This window comes from Nelumbo lutea, chromosome 3 (genome assembly GCF_056320005.1).
Source record: "Nelumbo lutea isolate HS-2025 chromosome 3, American lotus-T2T, whole genome shotgun sequence".
Classification (NCBI taxonomy): domain Eukaryota; kingdom Viridiplantae; phylum Streptophyta; class Magnoliopsida; order Proteales; family Nelumbonaceae; genus Nelumbo; species Nelumbo lutea.
The window spans coordinates 57,672,882-57,700,842 of record NC_142686.1 but is presented as its reverse complement, the minus strand read 5'-3'; the positions used below and the strand labels follow the sequence as shown (position 1 = coordinate 57,700,842).

The 27,961-nt window shown below is 37.0% G+C and overlaps 1 protein-coding gene across 1 annotated transcript in view; it reads right to left on the bottom strand.

Moving 5' to 3' along the window:
- The window catches only part of LOC148865147 (myosin-6-like), a 149,485-nt gene that overhangs the window by 91,440 nt on the left and 30,084 nt on the right, over nt 1-27,961 (bottom strand). The window contains exons 22-23 of the mRNA XM_088981329.1: nt 16,665-16,784; nt 4,757-4,855 (exon numbers count right to left, since the gene is read on the bottom strand). Of these exons, the coding sequence (XP_088837455.1) occupies nt 4,757-4,855; nt 16,665-16,784 (219 nt within the window). The remainder of the gene's footprint in view (nt 1-4,756; nt 4,856-16,664; nt 16,785-27,961) is intronic.

Sequence of the window (27,961 nt, the reverse complement as noted above, 5' to 3'; positions counted from 1 at the left end):
CAGTCTACATTTCTTCCAATCTACTTTCCATGAGAGAACAAAACATATAGAAGTTGATTGTCACTTTGTGAAAGAGAAGCTACTCCGTGGAGTGATAAGTACAACGTTTTTAAACACAAGAAGTCAATGGGCAGACTTATTCACCAAAGGGTTGAATTGGGGAAGAGTGGATTACATATGCAACAAGCCGGGACTATATGGCGTATAATCACCAGCTTGACGGGGGAGGGGGGTTAGAGTCAGCTATATAGGTTGACCTAACCAGATTCTTAATAGATTGAAGGTTGAAAATTGTTAGAGTTGATTGTAAAGGGGTCGAATCAGCCTTACTCTTACTTTTCTTCTCTTCTCTTCCTTCTATTCTCTCTCTTCTCTCTTTTTCTCTATTATTCTAGAACTAAAACCAGTAGATATCTAAATTTTATCAAATACGAACCAGTGAGAGCATAATACTAGGTGGGTCTACCCTTCCCTCTCTTGAGGTGTTTGCCCATCTTTAGAGGATTTCTATTGGACCTACAGAAAACTCAATTGTATCTAATAGGTCTGCTTTTGCAATGACAAGAGGGGGAGGTCATGGAGGTAGAGGGCGAGCTCAAGGAGTTCAGCTAGGTCATGGTGGTGGTAGTGGTCCCATGTTCAATCATGGAGGTGGGCGCATTGGAGGTCGAGATTTGAAGGGCAGCTTGTGGTAGAGGGCATAGTAATTGTTCAAGGAAGTGAACATACTATAGAATGGGGGAGACAATAAATTTTTGTTATGATCGACATGTTCCACCCACAACCTAAGCCCATCATGCAGTGTCTAGTGATGGTGGTATGAGAGATGAAATTCAACACATTGATCATACACCTACATCTACAGATGCCTTCGAGAAAGAAATACAACTACTTACCCACTCAGAAATGGATTATCTAGCATCCAAACCTTCCCATTAGATTATCGACTTTGGAGCTTCCGATAATATGACCAAGACTCCAGGTGTGTTTTCTTTTATTTCTCAATCTTGTACATCTCACACAGTTACTCTTGCTAATGGCTTCACATCTTCTATTTGTGGCATTAGTAATGTTAACATAGATTCATTACCCTTGTCTTTAGTTTTGTATGTTCCAAAATTCCCCTTTAACCTTATGTCTATTAGTAAATTGACCAAGTCTCTTAATTGCTCTATCACCTTTTACCCTTCTTTTTATGTTTTTCAAGTTCTCAAGACAGGGATGGAGATTGGTGGAGGGCATAAGCTGATGGACTATATTATCCTGATGGAGTTGGTTCGTCAACTACTCTTCAAACATCTCTTTCTCTCTAGTGGCACTACAGGCTTGGTCATCATCTCTTAAGGCACTTAAATTACTTGTTTCGTCGTTGAGTTGTCTTTTTACTTTGGAATGTAAGTTGTGTTAGTATAGGAAACATCATTGTCTTCCCTTTAGTCCTAGGGTTGGTAATTGTATGTCGAATCCTTTTCTTTAGTCTATTCAAACATTTGGGGTCCAAATAAAATAGTTTCATACAATGGTTACAAGTATTTTGTAATTTTTGTTGATGATTATTCAAGGATGACATAGCATTATCTTATGAAAAAAAGGAGTGAAATCTTTTCCATTTCCAAAAAGTTTCATGATGAAATTTGAACTCAGTTTGTTATACACATTAGAATTCTTCATTCTGACAATGGTCAAGAATATTTCATCAAAGCTCATGTACTTATACTCCTTAACAAAATAGGGTCGCTAGGAAAAAGAATCGGCCATCTATTAGAGGCCGCTCGATTCCTTTTGCACCATATGAATGTACCGATTGTTTTTGGAGTGATGCAATGCTTACATCTTGCTTCCTTATTAATCGGATGCCAATGTCTATCCTTCAAGGTCATTCTCCCTTCTCCGTTTTGTTCCCCGCTTTGTCTCCTTTCCCTCTCACTCTAGGGATTTTGGATGTATGTTTTGCTCATAATCTTGGGCTTGGGATGGACAAATTAGATGCACATTCTACTAAGTGTGCTTTTCTTGGCTATTCCAGTACCCAGAAAGGGTATAAGTGTTATAATTTCAGTTCCCAACATTCTTTTGTTTCTTTAGATGTTACTTTCTTTGAGTTCCATTGAGGTGGTCAGCCCCACCTCCACTTCTTGTTCTAGTTGAGGACCCCATTCCACTTCCAATTGTAACTAAGCCCTCAGCTCTAGTGCAGCTTCCTGCTAAACAACCACCAATCCGGCAATTGTTTCTACATCAAACTCACCCTCTCTCTCTGACCTTGACCTTTCCATTGCCTTGTGAAAAGGTAAATGCAGTAACAGTCTTCACCACATTTCTAATTCTAATTCTATATCTCACCTTTCTATTCATTGATAGTTTATTTCTCTGCTATCTTTTGTTTTTATTCCTAAGGATGACCAAGAAGCCCTTACCTCTCCAAGATGGCACCAAGAAATGGAAGAAGAACTCTCAGCTCTGGCTCATAATCATACATGGAACCTCACCACTCTCCCTCCTAGCAAACATGTTGTAGGGTGTAAGTGGGTACACACTATCAAGTATTTACCAGATGATAGTGTAGAGCGGTTGAAAACTTAGTTGGTTGCCAAAGGTTACTCACAATTGTATGGCATTGACTACACAAAGACCTTCTCTCTTGCTGCTAAGATTGACAGTTCATGTTTTGATATCTCTAGCTACTATGTATGATTAGCCTTTGTTTCAACTCGACATCAAGAATGCCTTTTTACATGGTGATCTTCTTGAGGAGGTCTATATGGACCAAGCACCAGGGTTTGTTGCTCAAGGGGAGGATGGTAAGGTGTGTAGACTCAAGAAGGCCATTTATGGACTTAAACAGTCTCCCCATGCATGGTTTGGCAAATTCAATGAAGTGGTAAAAGAATTTGGCATGAAACAATGTTAGGTTGATCATCCAGTATTTATCCGTGATTCAAGTGCTAGGAAGATTTTATTGGTAATATATGTAGATGGCATTGTTATTACCAATAGTGATAATTTGGGGATTGATAAGTTGAAGACCTTTCTACTTGATCACTTCCAAACAAAGGATCTAGGTAAATTAAAATATTTCTTGGGGATAAGGGTAGCAAGGCCTCAGCATGGTATTAATTTGTGCCAAAGGAAGTATGGTCTTGACTTATTAGAGGGGATAGGATTGTTTGTTACCAAACCAGCTAAAACACCAATGGAGCCAAATGTCAAGTTGAGTAGTGATGGAGGTAGGGAGTTTGAAGATCCTGGAAGATACCGGAGGTTGGTAGGTAAATTAAAGAATCTGACGATTACTCGGTAGACATATCGTTTGTAATTAGTGTAGTAAGTCAATTTATGCAGAATCCTCGGGTTCCACAATGGAATGCAATTCTAAGGATTGTACGATACTTGAAGGGAGCTCTAAGCATGGTTTGTTATACAAGAGTAGAGGTCTGAAACCAGTACAGATTATATCTGTAACACTAGGAAATAGGTTCCTACCACAATTGTTCCCAAAAGTTATTGCATTTCAAGTTTTCAAAATTATAGAATCTCTAATGAGACTCCTAAAAATTAAATAGCCCCTTTAAAATTATGACAAACACTATTAAGAAGACACTAACAAACTAGAAATTAAATTTGAAAGAACTAAAAATACTTAAGTCTAAATCATCTATAAACTACAAAGTTATTTTACTTTTCCATGTAGGAGTGTGTTCTGTAGCATTGCTCCTTGCAAGATGCCCCTTGGTTGAGAATCAACCTCTCTCATGTATGTGTTTTGTACACACTTATAAACCTTCAAACTTCAATATAATAAGAAGAATAGAAAATATCAGAAAGGAGAGGAAAGAAAATTGATGAGAAGAAAAGCAGCAAATAGAGGCTATAAACTGTCTGCTCTTATTTACGATGGGTTACAGGAAGTAAAAAAGAAAAAAGAAAAAAAACACTAAATAGTCATAACTAATGACAAAAGGCCCATACAACCAAACAAGAACATTTGCATGGACACCCCACCTTTGGAAGGGCCTTGCAAGTGAACTCACGGCTGGCTCGTCGGACTCAGCTACAATGTGAACCAAGCATATTCACCAAAATGCTTGTCATGTTGTCTCTCCAAATTACAAAATGCTTCTATACAACAGTGATCCAACCATCTAAAACATCCAAAAGGGGACTATAGCACTTGTGTTTTCCCAATTTATACATAATTTATGACCCATTTTTTATTGTTATCTTCTCCAGTTAACATTAAAATCAGGACAATAAAGAAAAATTAGTGTGGTCATATAGCAAGTAGGCAGAGGCTGTGAGTTTAACTTATCGATTGTAAAATGCAACTCAACATTTTAAATTCTTATGCTTGTATGTTTCCATGAATTTTATGAACAATATTAAAAGCATTGTATCTAATATTTACAATAAAAAATTATTCATGTGAAATGCATCCAAGAGTCCAACTTTTTTAGGTTTACCGAGTTGGACTGTTAGACATATCACATTCTGGTTCTTGTGTCCATATCCATGCAACACTGAAGAAAAAAACATATATAACCTAAAATAAGAAAGACAATAATCCATACAACAAAAATTAAACATTTATGGTTTAACTCTCATTATATACCAATAAGTTGGAGAGACCCCTCATCTTGAGGAAACTTTGTTCTTAAACAGCAAAAATAGAGTAGAACTCTTCTGCTAGGCTGCTTAACAATACTACCTGAAATATAATGCCAAAAAGTGCAGTGCTTCAGAAACGTAAAACACTTACCCGCATTCGTTGCTCTATTTCCAATTGCAATGTCAATTCTTCAACTTGCTTTTCCAGCATATCTTTGGCAGCCTTCAGAGCACCAGCTTCCTTTGCAGCCTGTGTATATAGTCAGGACATATTATATATAAATTATTTAGAAAGTAACGACAAGAAATGAAACTTTTCGATTTAAACAGCCATAGGGCTGTGGTGATTATAAGAGATAGGAGAGTATTGAATTGTATTACTATAGTCCCTGTTGTATCCTATGTTGTTCATTTCATGATCTTTTATTTCAGCCTTGTAAGGGCATTCATGTTCATATCTTATATACTTTAATATGTATTGACTCTTTGGGCGTTGAGGAGGGGGGTCATCCTCTTGATACCCCTTTTATTCAGTTTCCCTCATATTTTCACTTTCAACCCTCTAGTCAGCACTGTTGATCTCCCTCGTTCCTGATTTGTTTGGACTGAAACTTTAGATTAGGTATCGCCCTAATCATTTGAAACAGATAGAAAAGTCAGATTTTGATTAAGACTTGATACAGGTTGTCTTAAGTCTCATCTTCTTCTGTGATTTTGGGACACAATATATTGCTATTTTGATAAATCAGATTTTGTTTTGATATCAGATCAGATTTCAGACTGGTTTACTTCAAGACAGCCTCAAGTTGCCTGATAAGATAGAAACCATTCCTGCTAAACTTAATGGAGCCAACCATGGAACGTGGAAATTCGGTTTTGACTATTTTGTTTAAGGAAAAGGCCTAAAGGCTATTTGAATAGATTGGTTACTCAGACTAGTGAAACCAATGCATACTTATCAGCAATGGATCTTAGATAATGGTAAACTGGTTTCCCAGATTCTTGTCTCAATCAACTCTAGTATTGCAATAACTATGAGGGGGATGTTCACCATCTATGACATATATCCCTATTTAAAGAAGTTGATCATCAGTCTAACATGTCGTGGCAATATCAGATTGATTCAGAAATATTTTCTTTTGCCAAGGAGATAAGAAAATTCAGTAGTATTATGCTGGTTTTCTTGATTTCTAGGCAGAATATGAACCGGTACATATAGATCCCTCTAATCCAACAAACTGTGTTAAGTACCTATGGAAGCATTTTTGTGAAACAGAAGGTAAATTGGTTCCTTAAGAGACTCAAACCATAATATGAGATTATTAGATCCATTCTTATCAAATAATCAGACATTAGAAGTGTTTCGTACATTTAAACAATTTAATGCTATAATTTGAGTTCATTTCAGAACACAAGTATCCTCCATTCAGATTTAGGGGGAGAATATACAGTAGAAATCACTGATTGCAGTTTTAGATGAATTCCTTGTGAAGAGAAAGAAGAAGATGAAGAGTTTCAGCAGTAGAGAGAAGAGAGGAGAAGAAAAGGAGTGGGATGTCAAACAGAATTGAATTAGTTCTGGCCGCCAACCCCTCTTTGTATTATATACTCAAACTAAAAGAATAGAGATTACAAGAATGACCTTAGTAGGGCGGCTACTTTAGTAGCTAAACAGTCACAACTTAAAAAACATAAACTAATGGGCCTAAATCCCAATAACTTCCTAACTTAACAACTTAAAAATAAAAGATAAATAACTGGGCCCAATAACTAGAAATCGGCCCAACTCAACATAAACTAATGGAGAATTTCAATCTAACTTAAAGAGCAACAAGAATGGACATACTATTAGTACGGTGCAGACACTGTAGCAAGAATCTCATGTCCCAACTTCATTTGGGTAGAAACAGCCAATACAGCTGTGTACTTGATGAACTATGTTCCTACTACTATTCTTCAAAATACTTCCCCTTTCCAAAATTTGTTTGGTTGTTCTCCTAATCTTTCTCGTCTACATGTGATTGGTTGTCTCTGTTTTGTTCAACTTCCACCACATGAACACACTAAACTTTCAACTCAATCTACTTTATGTGCCTTAGTGGGATATAGTATTGATCACAAGGGTTTCTTGTGTTATGATCCTTCTCTTCATCAAATATGTATTTCACATCATGTTGTGTTTCTTGAATATATCTCCTTTTCTTATGGTATTGCCTAGTTGTTTACTCTTATTTCTTTTTTGTAGAGTTTTGACTCACATGATATTCCAGGCTCATAGCCCACAGACCTAACTCCCTTCAACCTACAACACCTGATAAACAACCTTAGCCTCTTTTTTTTTATTTTTCTTGACAGTAAAGCCGACTAGAAATAAGAGAGAGAAGGGAAGAGAAGAAAAAGAGAAAAGGTAGAAGAGAAGAGAGATTGGCGACAATGGAATAGTTCTAGCGGTGCCAGATTCTATTAATATTTATAGAGCGTCTAAAATAAAAGGGAAAAAGACCCTTGTGCCACTGCTGTAAATAAAGTACAATAACAGAAAATAAAAAAGACTTTAAACCGACCAAACGGACCCTAACAAGACAAAATAATAAACAAGAAATAAAATAAACTATTTCAACACTCCCCCTCAAGTTGGAGCATAGATGTCAATCATGCCCAACCTGTCACACAAATCATTATGCCGCACATGATGAAGACCTTTGGTGAAGATGTCTGCAAGTTGTTCTACCGAGATGACATATGTAGTGCACACTTCTCCACTCACAAGTTTTTCTCTAATAAAATGCTTCTCCCTTACAATGTGTTTCATCCTATCATGGAGGACTGGATTAGCAGCAATGTTGATAGCAGCTTTATTGTCACAATAGAGTGACATAGGATTGTTACCTAAACCCAATTCACCTAACAAGTTTCTTATCCACATGACTTCAGCAACTCCATGAGACAAAGCTATGAATTCTGCTTCAGCACTAGATCTAGCCACCATACTTTGCTTCTTACTTCTCCAAGTGACCAATTTTCCTCCTACAAAGGTACAATACCCACTGGTAGACTTTCAATCATCGACTACCCCTGCCCAATCAGCATCAATATATACTTCCACCTTTAAATGTCCACGCTTCTAGAATAGCAAACCAGCTCTTGGAAACTTCTGGAGGTATCTAAGGATCCTCTCTGTAGCTTCTTCAAAGTGAGTTGTCCTAGGATTGTGAATGAACTAACTAAGGACACCCACTGCATAAGCAAAATCAGGCCTGGTCATAGACAAATATAAGAGTCTCCTTACAAGTCTCTGAAACTTCACATCTTTCAAGAACTCCCCCTAACTATTCCCTAGCTAATGGTTAGGTTCAATTGGTGAGTCAATTGGTTTCACCCCAACTTGCTTGTATCTTCTAGTAGATCTAGTACATATTTCTATTGGAAAATAAAGATACCCTTTTGAGAGCAGGAAACTTCAATTCCAAGGAAATAATGTAAGGGTCCTAGATCATTCACGTCAAGTCGAGTGGCTAAGAATTTCTTCAGTTTCTGTATTCCAATCTCCCAGTCTCTTGTGATCATTATGTCATCCACACACAATTAAAGCTACAATTTTCCCTTCACCTTTCTTCACAAACAGTGTTGGTTTGATTGGCATTGTTTAAGCCCCATCTAGTGAACTGCTAAGTGGAACTTACTACACTAGGGCTGAGGTGATTGTTTCAACCAATATAAAGATTTTTTTAACCTGCACACGTTCTGCTCACTACCTTTGGCACAAAAACCTGAGGTTGAGTCATGTACACTTCATCTTCTAAGTCACCATTCAAGAAAGCATTCTTAATGTCCAACTGGTGAAGTTCCCAGTCAAGATTTGCTGCCAATAAGAGAAAAATCCTGATAGAGTTCATCTTGGCTACTGGAGCAAATATCTCTGCATAGTCTACTCCATATACCTATGTAAAACCTTTTTCCACCAATCTGGCCTTGTACCTTTCAACAGTTCCATCAGCCTTATGCTTCACTGTGAACACACACTTGCATCCCACTGGTTCCTTCCCTTCAGGAAGATCCACTAACTCCCAAGTGCCATTTTTGTGCAATGCATCAATTTCTTCCTTTAGGTTTGGATAAAGCTTTTGCCACATTCTTAGGAATAGAGACACTATCAACGGAAGAAAGGAATGCACGATATGAAGGTGAAATATTATCATAGGGCACAAAGTGAGAGATAGGATGATTAGTAGTACAGGATCTAACACCCTTTCTCTTAGCAATAGGAACATCAAGATCATTAATGACAGGGGAATCAACACTGAGAGGTTCAGGCATATCAATAGGAACAAGTGTACCTTCCTGATGAGGAGGATCTACCTCTGGAGAATCCGATGATGTTGGTTGCGTAGTTTCAGGTTCCACAGCTCTTGAACTCTGCTGGCATAGTACTTGCGTGAGGTGGGATCATAGCAATGACAACCCTTTTGAGATAAAGGGTAACCAAGGAAAACACAAGGAATAGCACGAGGATCAAGTTTACCGCAAGTAGGGGACAAGTTATGAACAAAACAATGACACACAAAAGCATGCATTGGAATGGGAGACAATGGAGTTGTAGGAAACAAAAGTTGATGTGGGGCCTTATACTCTAGTAACCTAGATGGCATGCGGTTGATGATGTATGTAGCACACAGAACAGCATCCATCCAAAAGCGTTTCGGAACATTCATATGGAGTAATAAACCATGAGCTACTTCGAGAAGGTGATAGTTTTTCCTTTAAGCAACACCGTTTTGTTGGGGTGTCCTAGCACAAGAGCTTCGATGAAGAGATCCGCACAAAGCAAAGAACTCTGTGAGATCACTATGGAAGTACTCTTTTGCATTGCCCGACTAGAAAATATGAATTTTAGTTTGGAACTGAGTGAAAACCATGCATTGAAAGCCATTCACAATTTTGGGCACTTCATCTCTAGATCGCATAAGGTAAACCTAAGTATATATAAGCGTAATCATCAATCAAAGTATGAAGTACTTATGTCCAACCTTAGTAGGTAGAGTAACAGGGCTCCAAACATCAAAATAGACAATATGAAAAGAAAATTCAGATCTCTTATTTCTTAAAGGAAAAGAAACTCTACAATGTTTGCTCAATTGACATGTCTGACACTGCAACTTACTAACTGACAAAGACTTAAATAATTCTGGAAATATAAATTTTAATGAACCAAAAGAAAGATGACCAAGACGACTGTGCCATAAGTAGGCTTGACTCTCACTGGATGAACTCAAGGACTCTGTAGACTGTAGCCACAAGACCAGCTTTATTCTCCAATACGTAGAGACCATCCACCATGCTTCCTCTACCAATCGTCTTCCCCGAGGCCAAATCCTAAAACACACATGAAGACGGAAAGAAAGTAACTGAACTGTTCAAGGAGTGAGTAATACTGCTAATGGAGAGCAAATTTATAGGCAATTTAGGAACATGCAACACATTAGAGAGGGTAAGGCCGAGTGGGAGAGATATAGTTCCTTGACCGGCTATGGTGGAGAATGAACCATCAGCCAGTTTCACCTTATCTCTCCCAAAGAGGAGGTTATATGCCTGAAATAAATTTGACTTACCAATCATGTGGTTTGAGGCTCCAGAGACAATTATCCAAGGGGAATCAGATGTACGAGATGACACATGGAAAGCAGTGGTAGTGTTACTTGATGTAGACGCTAAGGGGGTAGGAGTAGGACCAAAATCCATCTAGGGAAGAGTCCTACCATATAACTCCAAATGGTCACGAAAGGAGTTGATAATCTCTACCTTAGGTCACAACTAGGGTGCGTTTCCTGAGTTACCATGGGACTAGTCTCTTGAGATGCCATATTAATTGAGTTATACTTTTCCTGATTCTATTGGATTGGTTTCTTACCCTGATTAGTTGTTGACTTCTTACCCAATTCTTGTTCCCATTTAGGTATCCCATGGAGATCCCAACATGTATCGCTAGTGTGTCTTGTCTTTTGACAGTGAATGCACCAAAATTAACTCTTGTCATCCACTCTCTTTTGAGAATCACCCTTCTTAAAGAAGCCTCTGACAATAGAATCTATTCTTCCTCGAATAGCTAGGGCAATTGGCTCTCACTCTGCACAATTCATCACACTTCTACTCTTTTCCGAATGGACTAAGGCATAAACCTCCTGAACTGATGGCAAGTCTTTACTTCCCAAGATCTGTACTCTAATGAACTCATATGAAGGGTTCAACCCCAAAAGAAAAGCAAATGCCCGTTGCTAAGAGACAAGTGACTTGTATGCCTTTGCATCTTCATCACATTTCCAATTCACATTTGATAGTGGTCCAATTCATTCCAGATTGATGTCAGATCTCAGTAGTACACTAAGAGACTCCTCTCCCCCTGCTTGCAAGTAGAGGATTCAGCTTGCAATTGGTATATCTTGGCATAGCGCCTTTGCTCTGAATAAGTAGATTTTGCTTGTTCGCATATTTCACAAGTTGTTTTAGCTCACATGAATGTCTTTCTTACTTGTGGCAGCATGGAAACCAAGAGCCATGACATCACCAATACTATTTTCTTGGTTCCACCTATCATAATCAGCACTTCCATTCTTCGGTTCCTTCACTTTCCCATTAATATATCCTATTTCCCCCCCTAGCAGAGATGTAGAGTTTTATTCCCCTAAACCATTCAAGGTAGTTAAATCCATCAAAGGGAATTACAGCCATGGGAAAACTCATAACCATTCCCCCACTCACTCCATTTTGACTTCCTAAAACCCCCGAAGTAGCAAAATTCTCAGAGGACATGGTCAAAAAAGAATTTCAGTCTAAACACTCAACTTAGGATCCCTCCTTACACCAAAAAAAAAAACTTATCTCCAATCAAGTAGTCAGTCCACACACACACTTTGGTTTGGACTCAAACTGAGCACAAAACAGCACCAATTTCCAGAAAAAAAAAAGGCAAGATCAGACTGATTTCAGACCTGTATGGGTTAACAGTCCCAACCTACCAACCTTCCAGAATGTCTAAGAACATTAACCATCAGGAGAGATCCTTGAACACTTGTAATCATACCAAAAGCTGGAGATAACGGGTCATCCGTGATCTACAGTCACCTTTTCACAGGTACAGGATCACACGATCCAAGAAAAAAGAGGTATAAACCTCACAAATGTCTGACAACATTCAGCAGCCCAGATTCATTTGATCTTTCTCTTAGTACATGACCAAGAAAGGTAAAAGAGAAAAAAAGGACTGTACCAGTCATAGATCAGTTTTGTTCAGCCCAGATTCAGCAAGTCAAAATAGAAAGAAAATTGTTTGATCTGCTCTCACAATCAATAATCCTGCTCTGATACAATCTTGACAGTAAAGCCGACTAGAAATAAGAGAGAGAAGGGAAGAGAAGAAGAAGAGAGAAGGTAGAAGAGAAGAGAGATTGGCGACAAAGGAATAGTTCTGGCGGCGCCAGATTCTATTAGTATTTATAGGGCGTCTAAAATAAAAGGGAAAAAGACCCTTGTGCCCTTGCTGTAAATAAAGTACAATAACAGAAAATAAAAAAGAATTTAGACCAGCCAAACGGACCCTAACAAGACAGAAAATAATAAACAAGAAATAAAATAAACTATTTCAACAATTTTGATCAGCAACACAAAGTTAATTCATTAATTCAATAAAATAATAAGTAATACAACAAGTCAACAAGATGTGGGCACAAACAACAGGCCTAAAAACTATCTGAAAAATTACAAAACAGCCCAAAACATGGATCGTCTCTGAATTCCTTGTTTATCTAAACCATCAGCCAAACTGTTAGCAGGTCTCCTAATCCACTTAACCTGGATCGTCATGTCTTTAGATATCTGTTTGAAGCGCCTGACCTCATTCCTTAGCTGCCAAATTACTCCTTCCTCTTTTTCAGCCAACCCACAACTATTTTTGAATCACCTTCAATAATCAACCTATCAATTCCCACTTTTTTAGCTTTCTCTACTATGTACACTGCTGCCATCAGTACTGATCTCACCACATCTCTATGCTGAACCCTTAGTACATGGCTAGAATGTCTCCATTTCCTCCACTGATTACCTCACCAATTCCCAATGGGTCCAGGATTGCCCCTGCAGCTACCATCAAAGTTCAATTTCTTCCATCCAGCACATGGAAGTGAACAGGCCTTGTATACTCTGTCTTCTAGAGGAAGAATGAGCTATTAGATTAGACCCTATGACCTGAAGATATCTTCAACCTAAAACCGGCGAAGAGCATTAAGGTTGTCGCCCAATGTGCCACCCTTAAGGTTATAACTTCTATCACAGCTTCCTTACTCCTTTCTTTGCCTTCAAAGATTCTTAAGTTCCTTCCCTCCCAAATTGTCCAAACTATTGCTACTCTTGTGCATATCCCCAAAATCCGACCCCTTTTTTAGAGTAACCAAAGGTATGAGAGCTAAATAAACCTTCCAAACTAACGAGTGGAAGCCATCTGCAACCAAAAAGAAACGCAAACCACTCCCATACAGAGATAGCAAAAGCACAGGAAATTAGTAGATGAAATGCAGTCACACCAACTTAGGAACAAGCACCAATTTGGTCCTCTCCTCTAAAGAAAATTACAGGAGTTAATGGAGCCATGAAACACTTCTCAACAGAAAGCATTAACATTTGGAGGAATAGACCGAGACAAAATCTACTTAACAGGGAAGGAAGGAGAAAGGGAGGAAGCTACAAGAGAGTTCAGAAAGGACTTGGAAGAAAAATCCCCAATTTGATTAAGGGCCCATACTCTGGAATCAGAACCACCCCCCCCCCCAAGACCACTGAATTCAACAAGCTAAGAAAAGAAGGAACACTAGAAATTTCAGATTCTCTATGATTTCTAAAAAAATCCAAATTCCAACTCAAGCATGAACGGGAAGAGGAAGAATTGATAAAATCACACACGGGTTTTACATTAAAGCTATAGAGACCAAAGAGAGAGGGAAAGACCTCAGCCAAGGGGGAATCCCCGACACAAATATCCTCCCAAAACCTAATTCTCTGACCCAAAGCCAAGTCATACCTTATGTGAATGAGGAACATAGGAAGAATGTCATGGATAGCTTTCCAGGGAACAGCCATGGTAGCTCTATGCAAGCTGCCTGCATCCCACCCATTGTTTGAGAGCCCATGGATACTTGATATAACTCTACTCCACAACTTCTCATTTTCTTTACAAAACCTCCAAAACCATTTTTCAACTAAACATTTCCAATGCCTAGTCCCCCTTCCTCCTTCAGCTGCACCACCTTCTTTTCCTAGGCTCCTAGAGGAAGTCTCTCATAATCTTTTCAGTTCTTCTTACCACTGCTTGGGGCATTCTAAAACCAAAATGTAGCACTATAGGAGATTTGCTAGAATGGATTTGATCAATGTGATTCTGCCACCCATCAAGATATAATTCCTTTTCCAAATTGCTAGCCTTCTCTTAAACCTTTCCACTACTGGTGTGCAAAAACTAATCGATCTAGGGTTGCCACCAAGGGGTAATTCCAAATAACACAGAGGCCAATTTCCTTTCTCACAGACCAACGAATCTGCCATTGCTCTAAAATTATCATCTTCCACTTTGATTCCAGCCAATAAACATTTAGACCAGTTGATTTTCAAATTGGATATCCTTTCAAAGAGCATCACTACTAACTTCAAATTTTCTACCCCATCACAAAAAACCAGAGTATCATCTGCAAACTGCAAGTGGGACACCAAAAAGCTATCTCTTCCTACAACCCAACTCTTAAACAACTGCAAGGAGTTAACCTTCAGGATCAACTTACATAGTACCTCAGCCACCAGTGTAAAGTGAAAGAGAGAAAGTTTATCACCTTGTCTATGACCTCAGGAGCCCTTCATTGAAATCAATTGTCGTTCCATTAACTATAAAAGAGAAGTGGCTTGTTTGCACACAACCTCTAATCCATTTAAACCACATGTTCTCAAATCTAAAGGGAATTGGGCCTCCAGCAGTAGACCTCTGAAATAAGCAAATTGGCCAGTGATCTGAGGTAACTCTAGGTAATGTTTTTCCAATCAAACCCGTCCAATGGTCTTCCCAGTATAAAGACAATAAAAATCTGTCCAACCTAGAACAGATAGGGTTAACTTGAAGATTAGACCATGTAAAGCTAGGTTGACCTACAAGGATATCTCTTAACTCAAAAACCTCAATAAAATTGTTAAATTTCCTTATGCTTGACGAAACCCTTTGTCTTCCTCCATTTGATTCATCCACAAACCTGATTACATTAAATTCTCCTCCTAGGCACCAAAGTCCTCCCCACAATCCTCTAATATCTGCTAACTCTTCCCTCATCGCATTCCTTTCTCTATAAAAAGTTGAATATAAACATTGGTGAGAGCCCATTCAAACCCATCCTGAATATTCTGAGAATCTTCCCACTAGTTCCTCATTACAATGGAACATATCCTCCTTCCAAACTGTTATTCCCCCTGAAGCACCCCATGCTAGTAAAAACGCCATTAACATCTTTCTCTCCCCCCAAAAGCTCCTAATCCATTTCCTATTTACCCCCTAAATTTTGGATTCCGGGATCAACACTATGTCTAGCTTCTCCTTCAGCAAATCTAATCACTCTTCTCTTTGTGGCACTTCCTACACACCTCACTTTCCAGACCTTCATTGACCTAGCTAAAATTACCCTCGCGCTCCTCTTTCTATAAACCTCCTTTTCTTCCTCCCCTAGCACTAAACTCGTCCCCTTTGACATCATTAATGAGCTTCTCCACCTCATTTAGTTTTCTCCTTTTTCCTCTCCCCATTTTTCCTTTCTTAGTTTCTGCATTCACATCCTTAGATATCTATAAATTATGCCCCATTCTATCAACTAGGTCAATCACCGGGTCCTCTTCCCCTTTGTCCTTTCTCCCAAGTTGTCCACTTCAGATCTAATCTCCTTGCCCTTTTCTTTACACAAGGCCTCTCCTTTTTCTCCAACTCTGTTTTTTCTCTGTACTTCCCTCCCATTTTTCCTTTCTTGGTTCTCTCAGTGACCATGTTCTCATCATCTTTACCAATTCAACTAGGTAATATGTTGACACAAACTGGGCTAGATGCCTTGACACATGATGTTCTACTGCAACATAGTGTGTGTTTATGAGTGAATCTCTTACCTCTAATAGTGCAAGAAGCAACAGACAATCTCTAAGTCATCTATTAAAAAAGAGTGTAGTACTATGTCTTCTGTCTACAGTGAGATTGTTTGGCCAAAGTCTCTCCTTGCTAACCTCGATGTTGATCTTTCTCTTACTCTCCATGCAGGTAATACTAGTGCCACTAGGATTGCTACTAATCTCGTATTCCATGAGAGGACTAAACATGTTGAAGTGGACTATCACTTTATTAGACACTTGACTCTTATTGGCTCTATCACTCTTCCACATGTAACCTCCGACATGCTGATTGCCAACATCTTTTCCAAGGCTATGACTAGATCTGAAAATCTATGTTTTGTGGACAAACTGACGCTTATGACTGCGCATCAATTTGAGAGGGAGTGTAGAGATGATAGGTATTGGGAGAGTATTATATTGTATTACCAATGTTCCTGTTGTATCCTATCTCGTTAATTCATTATCCTTTCTATTTTAGCCCTGTAAGGTCAATTATGTAATTGTACATGTATGTATGTATGTATGTATGTACGCATGTATATATGTATTGGTTCCTTAAGAGTGGGAATTGACTCTTATCATGACATCCCTTTGTTCAGTTTCTCTCGTATTATCCCTTTAAACCCTAATTTCAAGTGCACAACTAGATTGCCATTGGCTAAGCATGCTATAATCATTTTATGCTACAAATAGTTAAGCTCTAAGTTGCATACGGAAGAAAACAAGACTGCTTGGACATAATAGCAATGTAACTTTACACAAGACAAGTTTGTGAACATTAACAATATGATCATGCAATATTGGAATCTATATTTCATTAATATCATAAATTGAATTTAGAAAAAGAACCAACATAAAGAACAAAAAAGGGAAAGAAATGTCACCATCTTAAGTTTCCGTAGCTCTCTTCTAGCAACTCTTGCTCTCCATGCACACTGCGTGGTAATGGCTGCCTTCTTTAGCCTGAAGTAGTATAAGCGAGCCAAGTATTTTCGGCACCAACTCTGGACAAGGAACCACAACTACTTGTTAGATTTTGCAGTTAGGGGCAAGGATTTAAATATCGATACGATACGTCTGATACGGGGCATATCATAAAGGTATCGGTGGTGACAGATACGGGATATGCTATGACTGGCATTGTATCATGCCAGTCATGTGTATCGCTACGATACAGTACCGTATCGGTGCATATCGCACTGTATCGGCCAATATGGACCGATACGCACAATACACAGATACACGCGCAAATTCCATCTTAAAAAAGTTTGCGTCTTGCGTGACTCAAACCCAAGCCTACTCGCAACTTAAGGTGCTTAGCAATTTAAGCCACTAAGCCATCTTTTAATTTGTGATGGTAAATGAAATACAATTGTTGTTATTATCTGTATTATAAAATATAATCTAAATAAATGTCATATCTTTATATTAAACAGTTCCAACATAAAATTAAATAGAATAATATTAAAACTTAATATTTATAAATATAAATAAAATAAATAATCTACCATATTTATATTTATATCAAAAATTGATTTTTTACTCAATAAATTTATACAAATAAAAAGAATAATAATAGGATAATTATTTTAGTACTTAAAATTCATATTTTATATAATTTTAATATATTTTTATAAATTATTAATTGATATTTTAATTTACACTAAATAATAACATATTTTATTATTTATAAAAATAAAAATTTTGTTTAAAAAATATTCAAGCATATAATATTATATTGAATCTATAAATAAATTAAATTTATATAAAAATTATTTATTATTTTAGAAAAATTATTGAAATAAAAGCGTTAATAATAGAATAATCGTTTTAGTAATTAAAAATTATGAATTTGCAATATTATATGCTTTTAAAAATTTTTATATATACATATGAAATATTTTATGTTAACATTATATATTTTATAAATTATCAATTGATATTTTGATTTACATTTTATAATAACATATTTATTATTTACAAAAATAAAAATATTGTTTATTAAACATTTCAAAATTTAATATGTGGTTGACTTTTTTTTGTTAATTGAAAAGTAAAAATATTAAAATGAAAAATAATTAATATAGTAATTAAAATATAGTAGCATTTGTTTGTATCTTGGAATTAAATAGAATAAATATAATAATGGTTTTATACATGCATTAATTTGTAAAGATCTATATAATATGAGTCTTAGACTCCTTATTGATGGATTATCAACAAAGTTTTATGATATCTATGCATCCCATAATATTAATTGTAATACATTCCTTTATCTATATCATTAAAATATACATTTCTTATTTTTTGTATCTTATTTGTAGCTATTTTGACCTTAAAGCTAGTGTAGTTGATGTATTTACGAAATTTATATCTATTTTCTTAGCGTATCCATGTGTTTTCATATCTTTCGTTTGTATCTATGTGTTTCCAAAGTGTATCCGTATCCATATCCAAGTTGTCTGATACGATACCCGATACCGATACTTTGATCCTTGGTCATGGGTATTTTGATATATGTCACATACTTATTGAATGATCTTCATTCCTTACGTAATATGTCCTTATTTTATTGAATAGTATTTTGTTCTCTAGCTGAACCGAAGGTTTTCTCCTCTAGTTCTAACTTTCTCTTCTCTTCCTCTTCTTCTCCTTGTTGTCTTTATCTCTTACCCTAGCACTAAAACCAGTGCAGATCGAACCAAGAACTTGGTATCAGAGCACTGGTAGTCAACCCAGAATTTTTTCACCACTTCTCAGCATACTATTTCAAAGAGAGCTCATCACCCACTTGGAGGATCAAGGAGACACCAAAAAGGAGTGGTCGCTTTTCTGTTTAGTAGGTATTCATGCCTCTCCAGTGGGTTCTGAAGAGGCTGTTTCAGTGGGTTTCTAGAAGCCCTCTAATCAATGACTCAAAGAAGGCTTTGTAGTCGACTGTTCCGTGCCAGCAATGATGATGCCAAAAAACAAAGAAAGAAAGAAAGAAAAGGAAAAAAAATTTTAAAAAAAAAGAGAAAAAATGTGAATGTATTTTGCATTTCCATCTTTTTGTAATAGGATCCCAAATTTTTGTTTAGGGTCATGGTTTAAAATGTCGATGTCGGTGAAAATGTTGATCATCCAAATATAAGAAACATGTCAAAAATGTCAGAAATATCGTATAGAAATATTTTAACATGGTGGAAACATTTTAAAATATGCAAAATACAGAAAGATATATTATGAAATGATAAAAGAAGCATGGTCACACCTTTTTTAAATTATTATGTTATTGCAAATCATTAAACAAAGCTAAGAAACTAAAGTTACAGACAAAATAATACGTTCTAAAGTTGCCCAGTAAACTTTAAGATTCAGAGCTTCATGATAAAATGAGTTAAAGCAAAATTTTAACTCATAGAAAATGCAAATGTTTGTAATAGATCAACCAAATAATCATTAAACAAAGCTAAGAAACTAAGGTTATAGACAAAACAATACGTTCTAAAGTTGCCCTGTAAACTTTAAGATTCAGAGCTTCATGATAAATGAGTTAAAGCAAAATTCTAACTCATAGAAACTGCAAATGTTTGTAATAGATCAACCAAATAATCTATTACACAAACAAAAAACTAATATTTAACTTCATGTTTGAAATGAATATTGAGCTAGCTCAAAATGGTAATCATGTAAGTTAGGCAAACAATAAAATTAGTACTTTAACATATTTACAATATTTTATCAACTTATGTTATAATACTATCTCTTGAACTCCACATAGTACTATTAGTGTTTTTTTTTTGATAAATAACAGAGACTTTTATTAAAAGATAATAATAGAAAAGGTACAAAAGGAGGGGTAAAAATTCTTAACCCTCCCGAGAAAGCAATTCAGATTACAATGTTGCCCAGAAGAAATTAACTCTTCCCAACCCTTGTTTGGCCAATGAACCTGCCAAGGAGTTGGCGCACCTCTTTATCCATTGAAACTTGACTTCCATATTTTGGGTGAGATGCCTAACTTTCTTTTTTTCATTCAGAAACTCCCACAAACTAGAAGTATCCTTCATCAACCAATTCATAGCCAACTTAGAGTCACCTTCCACTATCAATTTTCTGATATTTAACTCTTGCACTCTTTTTAACCGTTCCAAGACAGCCAATATTTCAGTACTAAGAGAGTCCCACATCCAATAGAACCAGAATACAATGCAATAATTCAACCTTCATCATCTCTGAAGGCTCCCCCTATACCCGATAGACCTGGATTTCCTTCACTACTACCATCAAAGTTTAGTCTAGTGAAACCTGAAACTGGAGGGGACCAAATTGGGTGGGATACATTCTTTCTTGGAACTGACCAAGCCACTTCTTTCCACTTCCTGATGATGTCTCCTGAATAATTTTCAAAACTTTGCAAATTCGTAACCTAATGGATCACCCTTACAGAAATCAGTTCAATGATTACACCCTTATTTCTTTCTTTCCCATGAAAGGTTCGTTGATTCCTTTCCTCCCAGACTGTCCAACATACAGCTGCTCTTACACACCTCCACAGAATTTTCCCTCTCTTCTTCAGCCCCCTAACAGTAGTAGAATGAAATAGGCTTTGAACATTTGGGGGAGGGGTCCACCTGCCACCAAAAAGAGAGAAAAACCAACACCATATTTCTGAAACAAATGGGCAAGAAACCAATAAGCAATAGCAAGTCTCACCATTCTTCTTACAAAGGATGCACCAGTGTGGGGATAAACACCAATTAGGACTTTTCCTTGAAGTAAATCGCAAGTGTTACACTTTTCATGGAAAACTTCCCAACAAAAAACACTAATTCTGGGAGGAATTGGTCTACCCCAGACTTCCAAAACTGGAAAAGGGATTCCAAAGACAGGAAGGGAATGAGCCAGTTCCTTGAAGAAAGAGGAGCAAGAGAAGATACCCGAAGGAGGGAGCCCAAATCCTACTATCCCTCCTAAGGGGGTCAATAACCACCCCCTCAAGGATATTTAGCAGGTCAGCAATGAGGTTCAGTTCCGGTTCTCTAAGGACCCTTCTAAAACCCAAATTTCAATCAATGGTTGTATTAGAGGTGGTCAAAACAGTGGAGACCGGCTCATTTTTAAACCATGATAAAGAATACAAGGAAGAGAAAAGTTCTTTCAGCGGAGTGCTTCCCACCCAAACATGATCCCAAAAGCAGTTACCGGAGCACATATCATACCTGATTAGAAGAAGAAAAGAAGGAAGTATGGCATGAATTGATTTCCAAGGAGAAGCCCTCATAGCCCTAGTTGAAACTCCAGAGTCCCAGGCATCCGCCACTTGCCATGAATATTTAAGACAACTTGAGCCCATAATTTATCCCTTTTCAAAGTCAATCTCCAAAGCCATTTCCCCAGCAAAGTTTCATTAATTTTTTGCAAATTGCCTAAAGCAAGCCCACCATCACTTTTGGTTTTGGTAACTATATCCCACCTAACCCTATGATCTTTTTTCTCCTCTCCTAGTTCCCATAAGAAGTCTCTCATCAACTTTTCCAAAATTCCACATATTCCTTTGGGCATTTTAAACATCGAAAAAAACTCTTAGTGTTCACTAAGAAATATGTTGATTCCAGTAAAATTTCATGACACTACCCATGGAAGTGGAAATGGAAATATGTTGTGGAAACTATTTGTCGTACTCCACAGTGCTTGTAGTGTTCATTGGGGAAATGTCAATTCCAAGAAAATTTCATGTCGCTAGCCATGGAAATGGAAATATGTCGTGGAAATATTGGGGAAATTAGGGACATTTTAAACCATGTTTTGGGTTAGCTTTGTTGACAGTTTGGGTCTAAGGGTATTTTCGTCATCTTAAAAATTCAGATTCTGGTTAGGGACAATTGTACACATCAGTTGGGATTTGGTCTCTTAGGGCTTTTTGTAACAAAAGTTATCTTTTTGGGGTTTGTTTGAAGTTATTTTGTTCTTAAGGAGTTGTTTGTGAATGGGAAATATTCTAGGGGCTTATCAGTGTTTTAAAAGCGCAAGACGCAAAAAAAGTGCAAGGGCCAATTTGTGCCTGAGGCGCAAGGTGCGCGCCTTTTTAAGAAAGGGGCGAAATTACAAAAAAAAAGCTAAAAAATAAAAAAAAAATTCAAAAAAATGCCAAATTTTTTTTAAAAATGCAAAAAATTCAAAAAATATTAAACATAATGTTAATAAAAAATATAAACATAAATTTTAAAATAAATGCATAACATGTAAAGTGTATTCAAATGAAAATTTAAAAATAAAAGCAAACATATAAAGCATTTCCAAGCATGTAAAACTCACAATCTCTTTTTTTCCCTAATTGCATTGCTTCAAATAGCTAATGTGATGTAAAACATATTGCATTCTTGATTCTATGAGTCGCCTTTGTACCATGCCCCTCAAGGCAAGCCCAAACAAGTCTATGTTAGGGTCTGAAATTCTTATTTCTCACATAAAAAATAATGTTTTTTCAACTTTCATTGCCTTTTAAGAAGATATTTTATTGCAATGAATGAATGAACAACACCAGCAAATAGGCTAAGGCGCAAGGCGCATCAGGCACATGCCTAGGCGCACCAAGCGCACGCCTTTTGAAAGGGATGCACCTAGGACCTAGGCGAGGCGCATACCCCAAAATGCGCCTCGCCTATGCACCTAGGCGTGCCTTTTAAATCATTGGGGCTTATGTGTATATATTTTAATGGATAATTACTTATATCCTGTATATTTAGGAAACTACTTAAATGTACCCTAATCTTTCAAAATCTATTTATATATACCTTATAGGACGGCCCCACATAACATAAATAGGCCATCTGTTAAAGAAAAAATTAGAGCTGTTTGATACACCGTTAAATTCCTTTTATAATCTCATTTTTACCCTTGTTCGTCCTTCCTCTACTCTCCTAACCGAATGAATAGAGATTTATTGTTTCCAAAACCAAGAGAGTGCAACTGAGCAACCTGAACCCTACCTCTTTGTTCCACTGTGCCTATTTTCTCCAGTGACCATTCTCACAACTACAACATCTTCACAAAAAAGATGAAAGGAAAAAATAAGGCTGATTATCCCTAATGGTGGGATACTCAAGACTCAAGAGGCACTATTGACTGGAGGACTTGTTAATAAAAGCTCAAGGTAGTGCTCCATCTGAATTTCTGGATAAATGGATTGGTATTGTAGAAGGTATTGTTTGTTTGGGAAAGCTAGTTAGACACGGTTTATTCTTCCCAAGTATGAAATATCTTGACCTCTTCTTCCATGAAAGTTTATCTTGAAAAAATCAATGCTTGGAGTCATTCAATCTGCAAGTTATTTTAGATTTTTAAGGACAAGCTTATATTCAATTTTCAAGTGGCTATGAGATTCTGATATAGATGATTCATATGCTGTGCCCTATGCTAAAGGAGAGAAGAGTTTGAAATTTGAATGAGACGATGACATTAAGATACCCAACACCGTTATATTAATAATGCAACCCTTTTCTGGTTGAAGAAAAATAAGAGAAATAATACCACCGATTATAATAATGTCACCCCTTTTCTCAGACATCTATTTACAAGCAGATGAAAAAGAAAGAGGAGAGAAACCATAATAATAAAGAAAATGGCATATTTTGAAAATTTAATAAATAGTCAGGGATGATTTTGTCTGTAAAATCTTATGTGTTAGACTTAAACCTTGAAAAGGTCAGCAAAGTACATATAAGTTACTTTTCAAAGTTCAAAGTATATATGAGTAGTTTCTCAAATGTATAGGGTATATATAAGTAACTAACTCATCTTTTAATGGGCTTCTCTAACAAGACATTGAGTCGTATAAAAGGAGGGGTTCTACTTCAAACTCAGGAGTTCTTCAAATTCAGATCTGAAATCCCTTACAATCCAACTTGTTTTGTTGTTTTCAGCTTGGTACTTCTTGTGTTTACTGTTGTACACTTGAAGTGTTGCATATAATTTGTTTTTTCATCTACATCAAGTGGTATAGCACGAGTTCTTTCCTTGGGTTTGCTTCAAAGTTCATTTCCTTGTTGTGTTTTCCTATTTTATTATGGTTGCAAGGTGTGGACGTGGTAAGGGTGGTAGAAGACTTAGAGATGGTGATTAGATGGATAAAGGAAGATAACAGCAGCATGTGGAGGTTCAGTAATGAAAGGAAGAAATTCAAATGGAGGTTCACTTGCTGATGGTCTAGCCAAACAAGGGGTGAATAGGGATTCTTTATTTTGGGCTAATTTCTAAGTTTTTCTTGTAATCTATTGGTGGGGAGTTAAGACATGTTATCTCCCCTTTTCTTGTACTTATATTTCTCTTATTTAATAAAAGTTTTCAGTTACTGTTCAAAAAAAAGGGTGGTAGAAGACTGCAAAATTTCACTATAAAGGTTTTTCAAGAAGCATAAGAGGGCTACATGAACAAATTGAGTGTCTTGCTCAACTTATATCTAAAAATGCTGCTAGGGATGGTGACGTAGCAAGTGATTTAGGACTAGGAAGAAGACAAGGTCCTAGAGAAAGGATTGCAGTGCAACACATCCAATTGATGAGGCCATTGATGAACAGCAGGATGATACAGGCCATGTTGAGGATGGATAAGTGGCTGAAACTACTGAAGCTAATGCCTTAGAGGAAGAAAACTTGGAAGGAGACATTGAGGGTGAAGCTTTAGTGATACAGCACTCCATGGTTGCACCTCAAGAACCACTACCTGGGGACTGGTTGAGAAAGAATGTCTTTAGAACACGTTGTATAGTTGGTTGTGTAACCTGATTATTGATAGCGGGAGTAGTGGGAATCTTGTTTCTCAAGAAGTGGTAGATAAATTGCAGCTCAAGATTGTTCAGCACCCCCAACCATATCGCATTTTGTGGTTCAACAAAGGAAATGCAATAAGACGATATGGTTTGAGAGGCTAGATTGATGCCATTGTTACTCCTCGTGCATGGTTTCAGAAGCCATGTAGAGCCATGAAGAATTTGGGATAGCTTAGAAATTTCAGAAGCAATGACCATACTCTATTCATAGGAAGACAAGGTTAAAAACTTACAACTCTCATAGTTTATGTAGATGATATGGTTATCACTGGAAATGACTTAGAAGAGATGATGTGACTAAAAAATTTTTAGCTTCTAAGTTTGAGATCAAGGATTTGGGACACCATAGATAATTTCTAGGGATGAGGTTGCAAGGTCAAAAGAAGGAATGTGCAATTTCCAGAGAATGCATATCCTAGACCTATTAAAGGAGACAGGTATGACAATGAGTATACCTATTGATGCACCAATGAAGATGAACAATGGGTTGTAGGAGTTGGATGGTGAAGACTACCGAGACAAGGAAAGGTATCAAAGGAGGGAAATTTGGTATTCTTATCTCTTACCATGCTAGATATTTCCTATGCAGTCATGTTGTGAGTTAGTTCATTCTTGCTCCCAAGGTGCCTCATATGAAGTTTGTTGAGATGATCTTCAGATATTTTAAGGCATGTCATGGAAATGGGAATTCTATTCAAAAAGCATAGTAGACTTGAGATTGAGGTACTTACCGATGCTGATTAGGTAAGTTCTATAGGAGAAAGAAAGTCTACATTGGGGTATTGTATTTTTATTAGAGGAAACTTAACTACTTGGAGAAGCAAGAAACAGAATGTTGTTGCAAGGTCAAAAGTAGAAGCCAAATATAGGGGAATGGCTCATGGTGTTGCAAAGTTGTTGTGGCTCAAATCATTCCTAACTGAACTGGGCATGAAAATAACTTGTCCTCTCAAACCATATCATGATAACAAGGTTACAATCAATATTATAAATAATCTAGTGCAGCAGGACAGAACTAAACACACAAAGGGTGGACAAATACTTCGTAGAAGAGAAGAGTGTCTCTAGTGAACTTTGTATTCCTCCTATTTGTGGTGTTGGTAATGTTGATATTGATTCATTATCATCCTCGGTTTTATATCTACCCAAATTTTCATTTAATCTTATATCAATTAGTAAATTGACCGAGTCACTTTTTTCTTCTATCACATTTTATTACTCTTCCTGTGTTTTTCAAGATCTCAAGACGAGTACGACGATTAGCGGAGGTCATGAAGCCAGTGGGTTGTATTATCTTGATAGCATTGGTTCGACAATCGCACTTTAGTCCTCTATTACTCCTCTCTAGTGGCATTGCAAGCTTGGTCATTAATCTCTAAAGGCACTTTAGTTACGTGTTCCTTCATTGAGTCGTCTTTCTTCTTTGGAATGTGAGTCATGTCAATACGAAAAACATTGTCCAGTTTTCTTCAATCCTAGATTCGATAGTCGAATTTGTAGTCCTTTTGCTTTCATTCATTCAGATATTTGGGGTCCAAATAGAACTATGTCATACAATCATTGTAAGTATTTTGTAATTTATTAAAAAAATGGTTATAAGTATTTTGTAATTTTTGTAGATGATTATTCAAGGATGACATGGCTTTATCTTATGAATGATAGAAGTGAATTATTCTCCATTTTCCAAAAATTTCATGCTAAAATCTGCACTTAGTTTGGTGTTCACATAAAGATTCTATGTTCTGGAAATGGCTGAAATTATTTCTATACACCTTTTCAGCAATATTTGGAACAAAATGGGGTGATTGAACGAAAGAACCACCATCTACTTGACATTGCTCGATCATTTCGGATTATGTGTTCCCAATCTATTTTGGAGTGATGTTTACTTACACCACATTTCCTTATTAATTAGATGTCCATGTTTACCCTTGAAGGTCATTCTCCCTTCTTCGTTTTGTTTTCGACTTTATCTCCATTTCCGCTCACTCCCAAGGTTTTTGGTTGTATTTTGTTCATAATCTAGGGCCTGGAATGGACAAGTTCAATGCACGCTCTACAAGTTCAACGCACGCTCTACAAAGTGTACTTTTCATGGCTACAAAGTGTACTTTTATTCATCCTTATCTTGATGTTACTTTCTTTGAATCTATTCCTTTCTTCAATAGGTCTGATGTTTCCTCCTCATCTCACATTTCCACTTGCAGTTCCAATTGATGACCCCATTCCTATTGTTCCAGTTGTGACCAAGATCCCCTCACCTCTAGTGCAAGTTAATACTGAACAACCACCAATCAAGCAAATGTATACTCATCGACAACTACTAGCTCCACCAGTTTCTTCTCCATCAGCAAATCCAGCAGTTGTTTCTAAATTCATATAGCCTTCTCCTTCTGACCTTGACCTTCCCATTACTTTGCGAAAAGGTAAACATAATTGCAACCTTCATACTATTTCTATGTTTTTGTTTCTCATCTTTCTGCTTTCCATTGCTAAATCTTTTTTCTTTTTTGTCCTCTATGTCTATTAATAAGAATGTCCAGGAAGCCCATACCCCCCCAGGCTGGCACCAAGCAATGGAAGAGCTCTCTACTCTTGCTCATAATCACGTGGGAGCTTACCACTCTCTCCTGTTAAGCATGTTGTAGGTTGTAAGTGGGTGTACACTGTCAAATACTTACTAGATAGCAGTATAAAGCAGTTGAAGGCTCGATTAGTTGCAAAGGGTTACTCACAAATGTATAGAGTAGATTATATAGAGACCTCTCCTATTGCCAAAATTGGCTCAATTCGTGTTTTGATATCCTTAGCAACTATGTATGACCAGCCCCTATTCCAACTTGACATCAAGAATGCCTTCATACATGGTGATCTTCTTAAGGAGATTTAAATGGAGTAACCACCAAGGGTTGTTATTCAGGGGAGGATGGTAAGGTGTGTTGACTCAAGAAGACAATTTGTGGGTTGAAACAGCCTTTGCATGTTTGGCTTGGTAGATTCAGTGAGGTGTAAAAGATTTCGGCATGAGACAATGTCAAGTTGATAATTCAGTATTTAGCTATGATTTTGAAGCTAGAAAGACTTTGTTGGTGGTATATGTAGCTGACATTGTTATAATTGGTAGCAACAAGTTGTTATAATTTAGCTATGATCTTGGTAAACTAAAGTATTTTTTGGAAATAGAAATTGCAAGGTCGAAGCATGGTATCAATTTGTGCCAAAGCATGTTCTTGACTTGCTAGAGGAGACAAGATTGTTGAGTGCCAACCTAGCTAGAACACCCATGGAGCCAAATGTCAAATTAAGTACAAATGCAAGTAAAGAATCCGAGGATCCTAGGAGGCAGAAAAAGTTAGTGGGTAAGTTAAA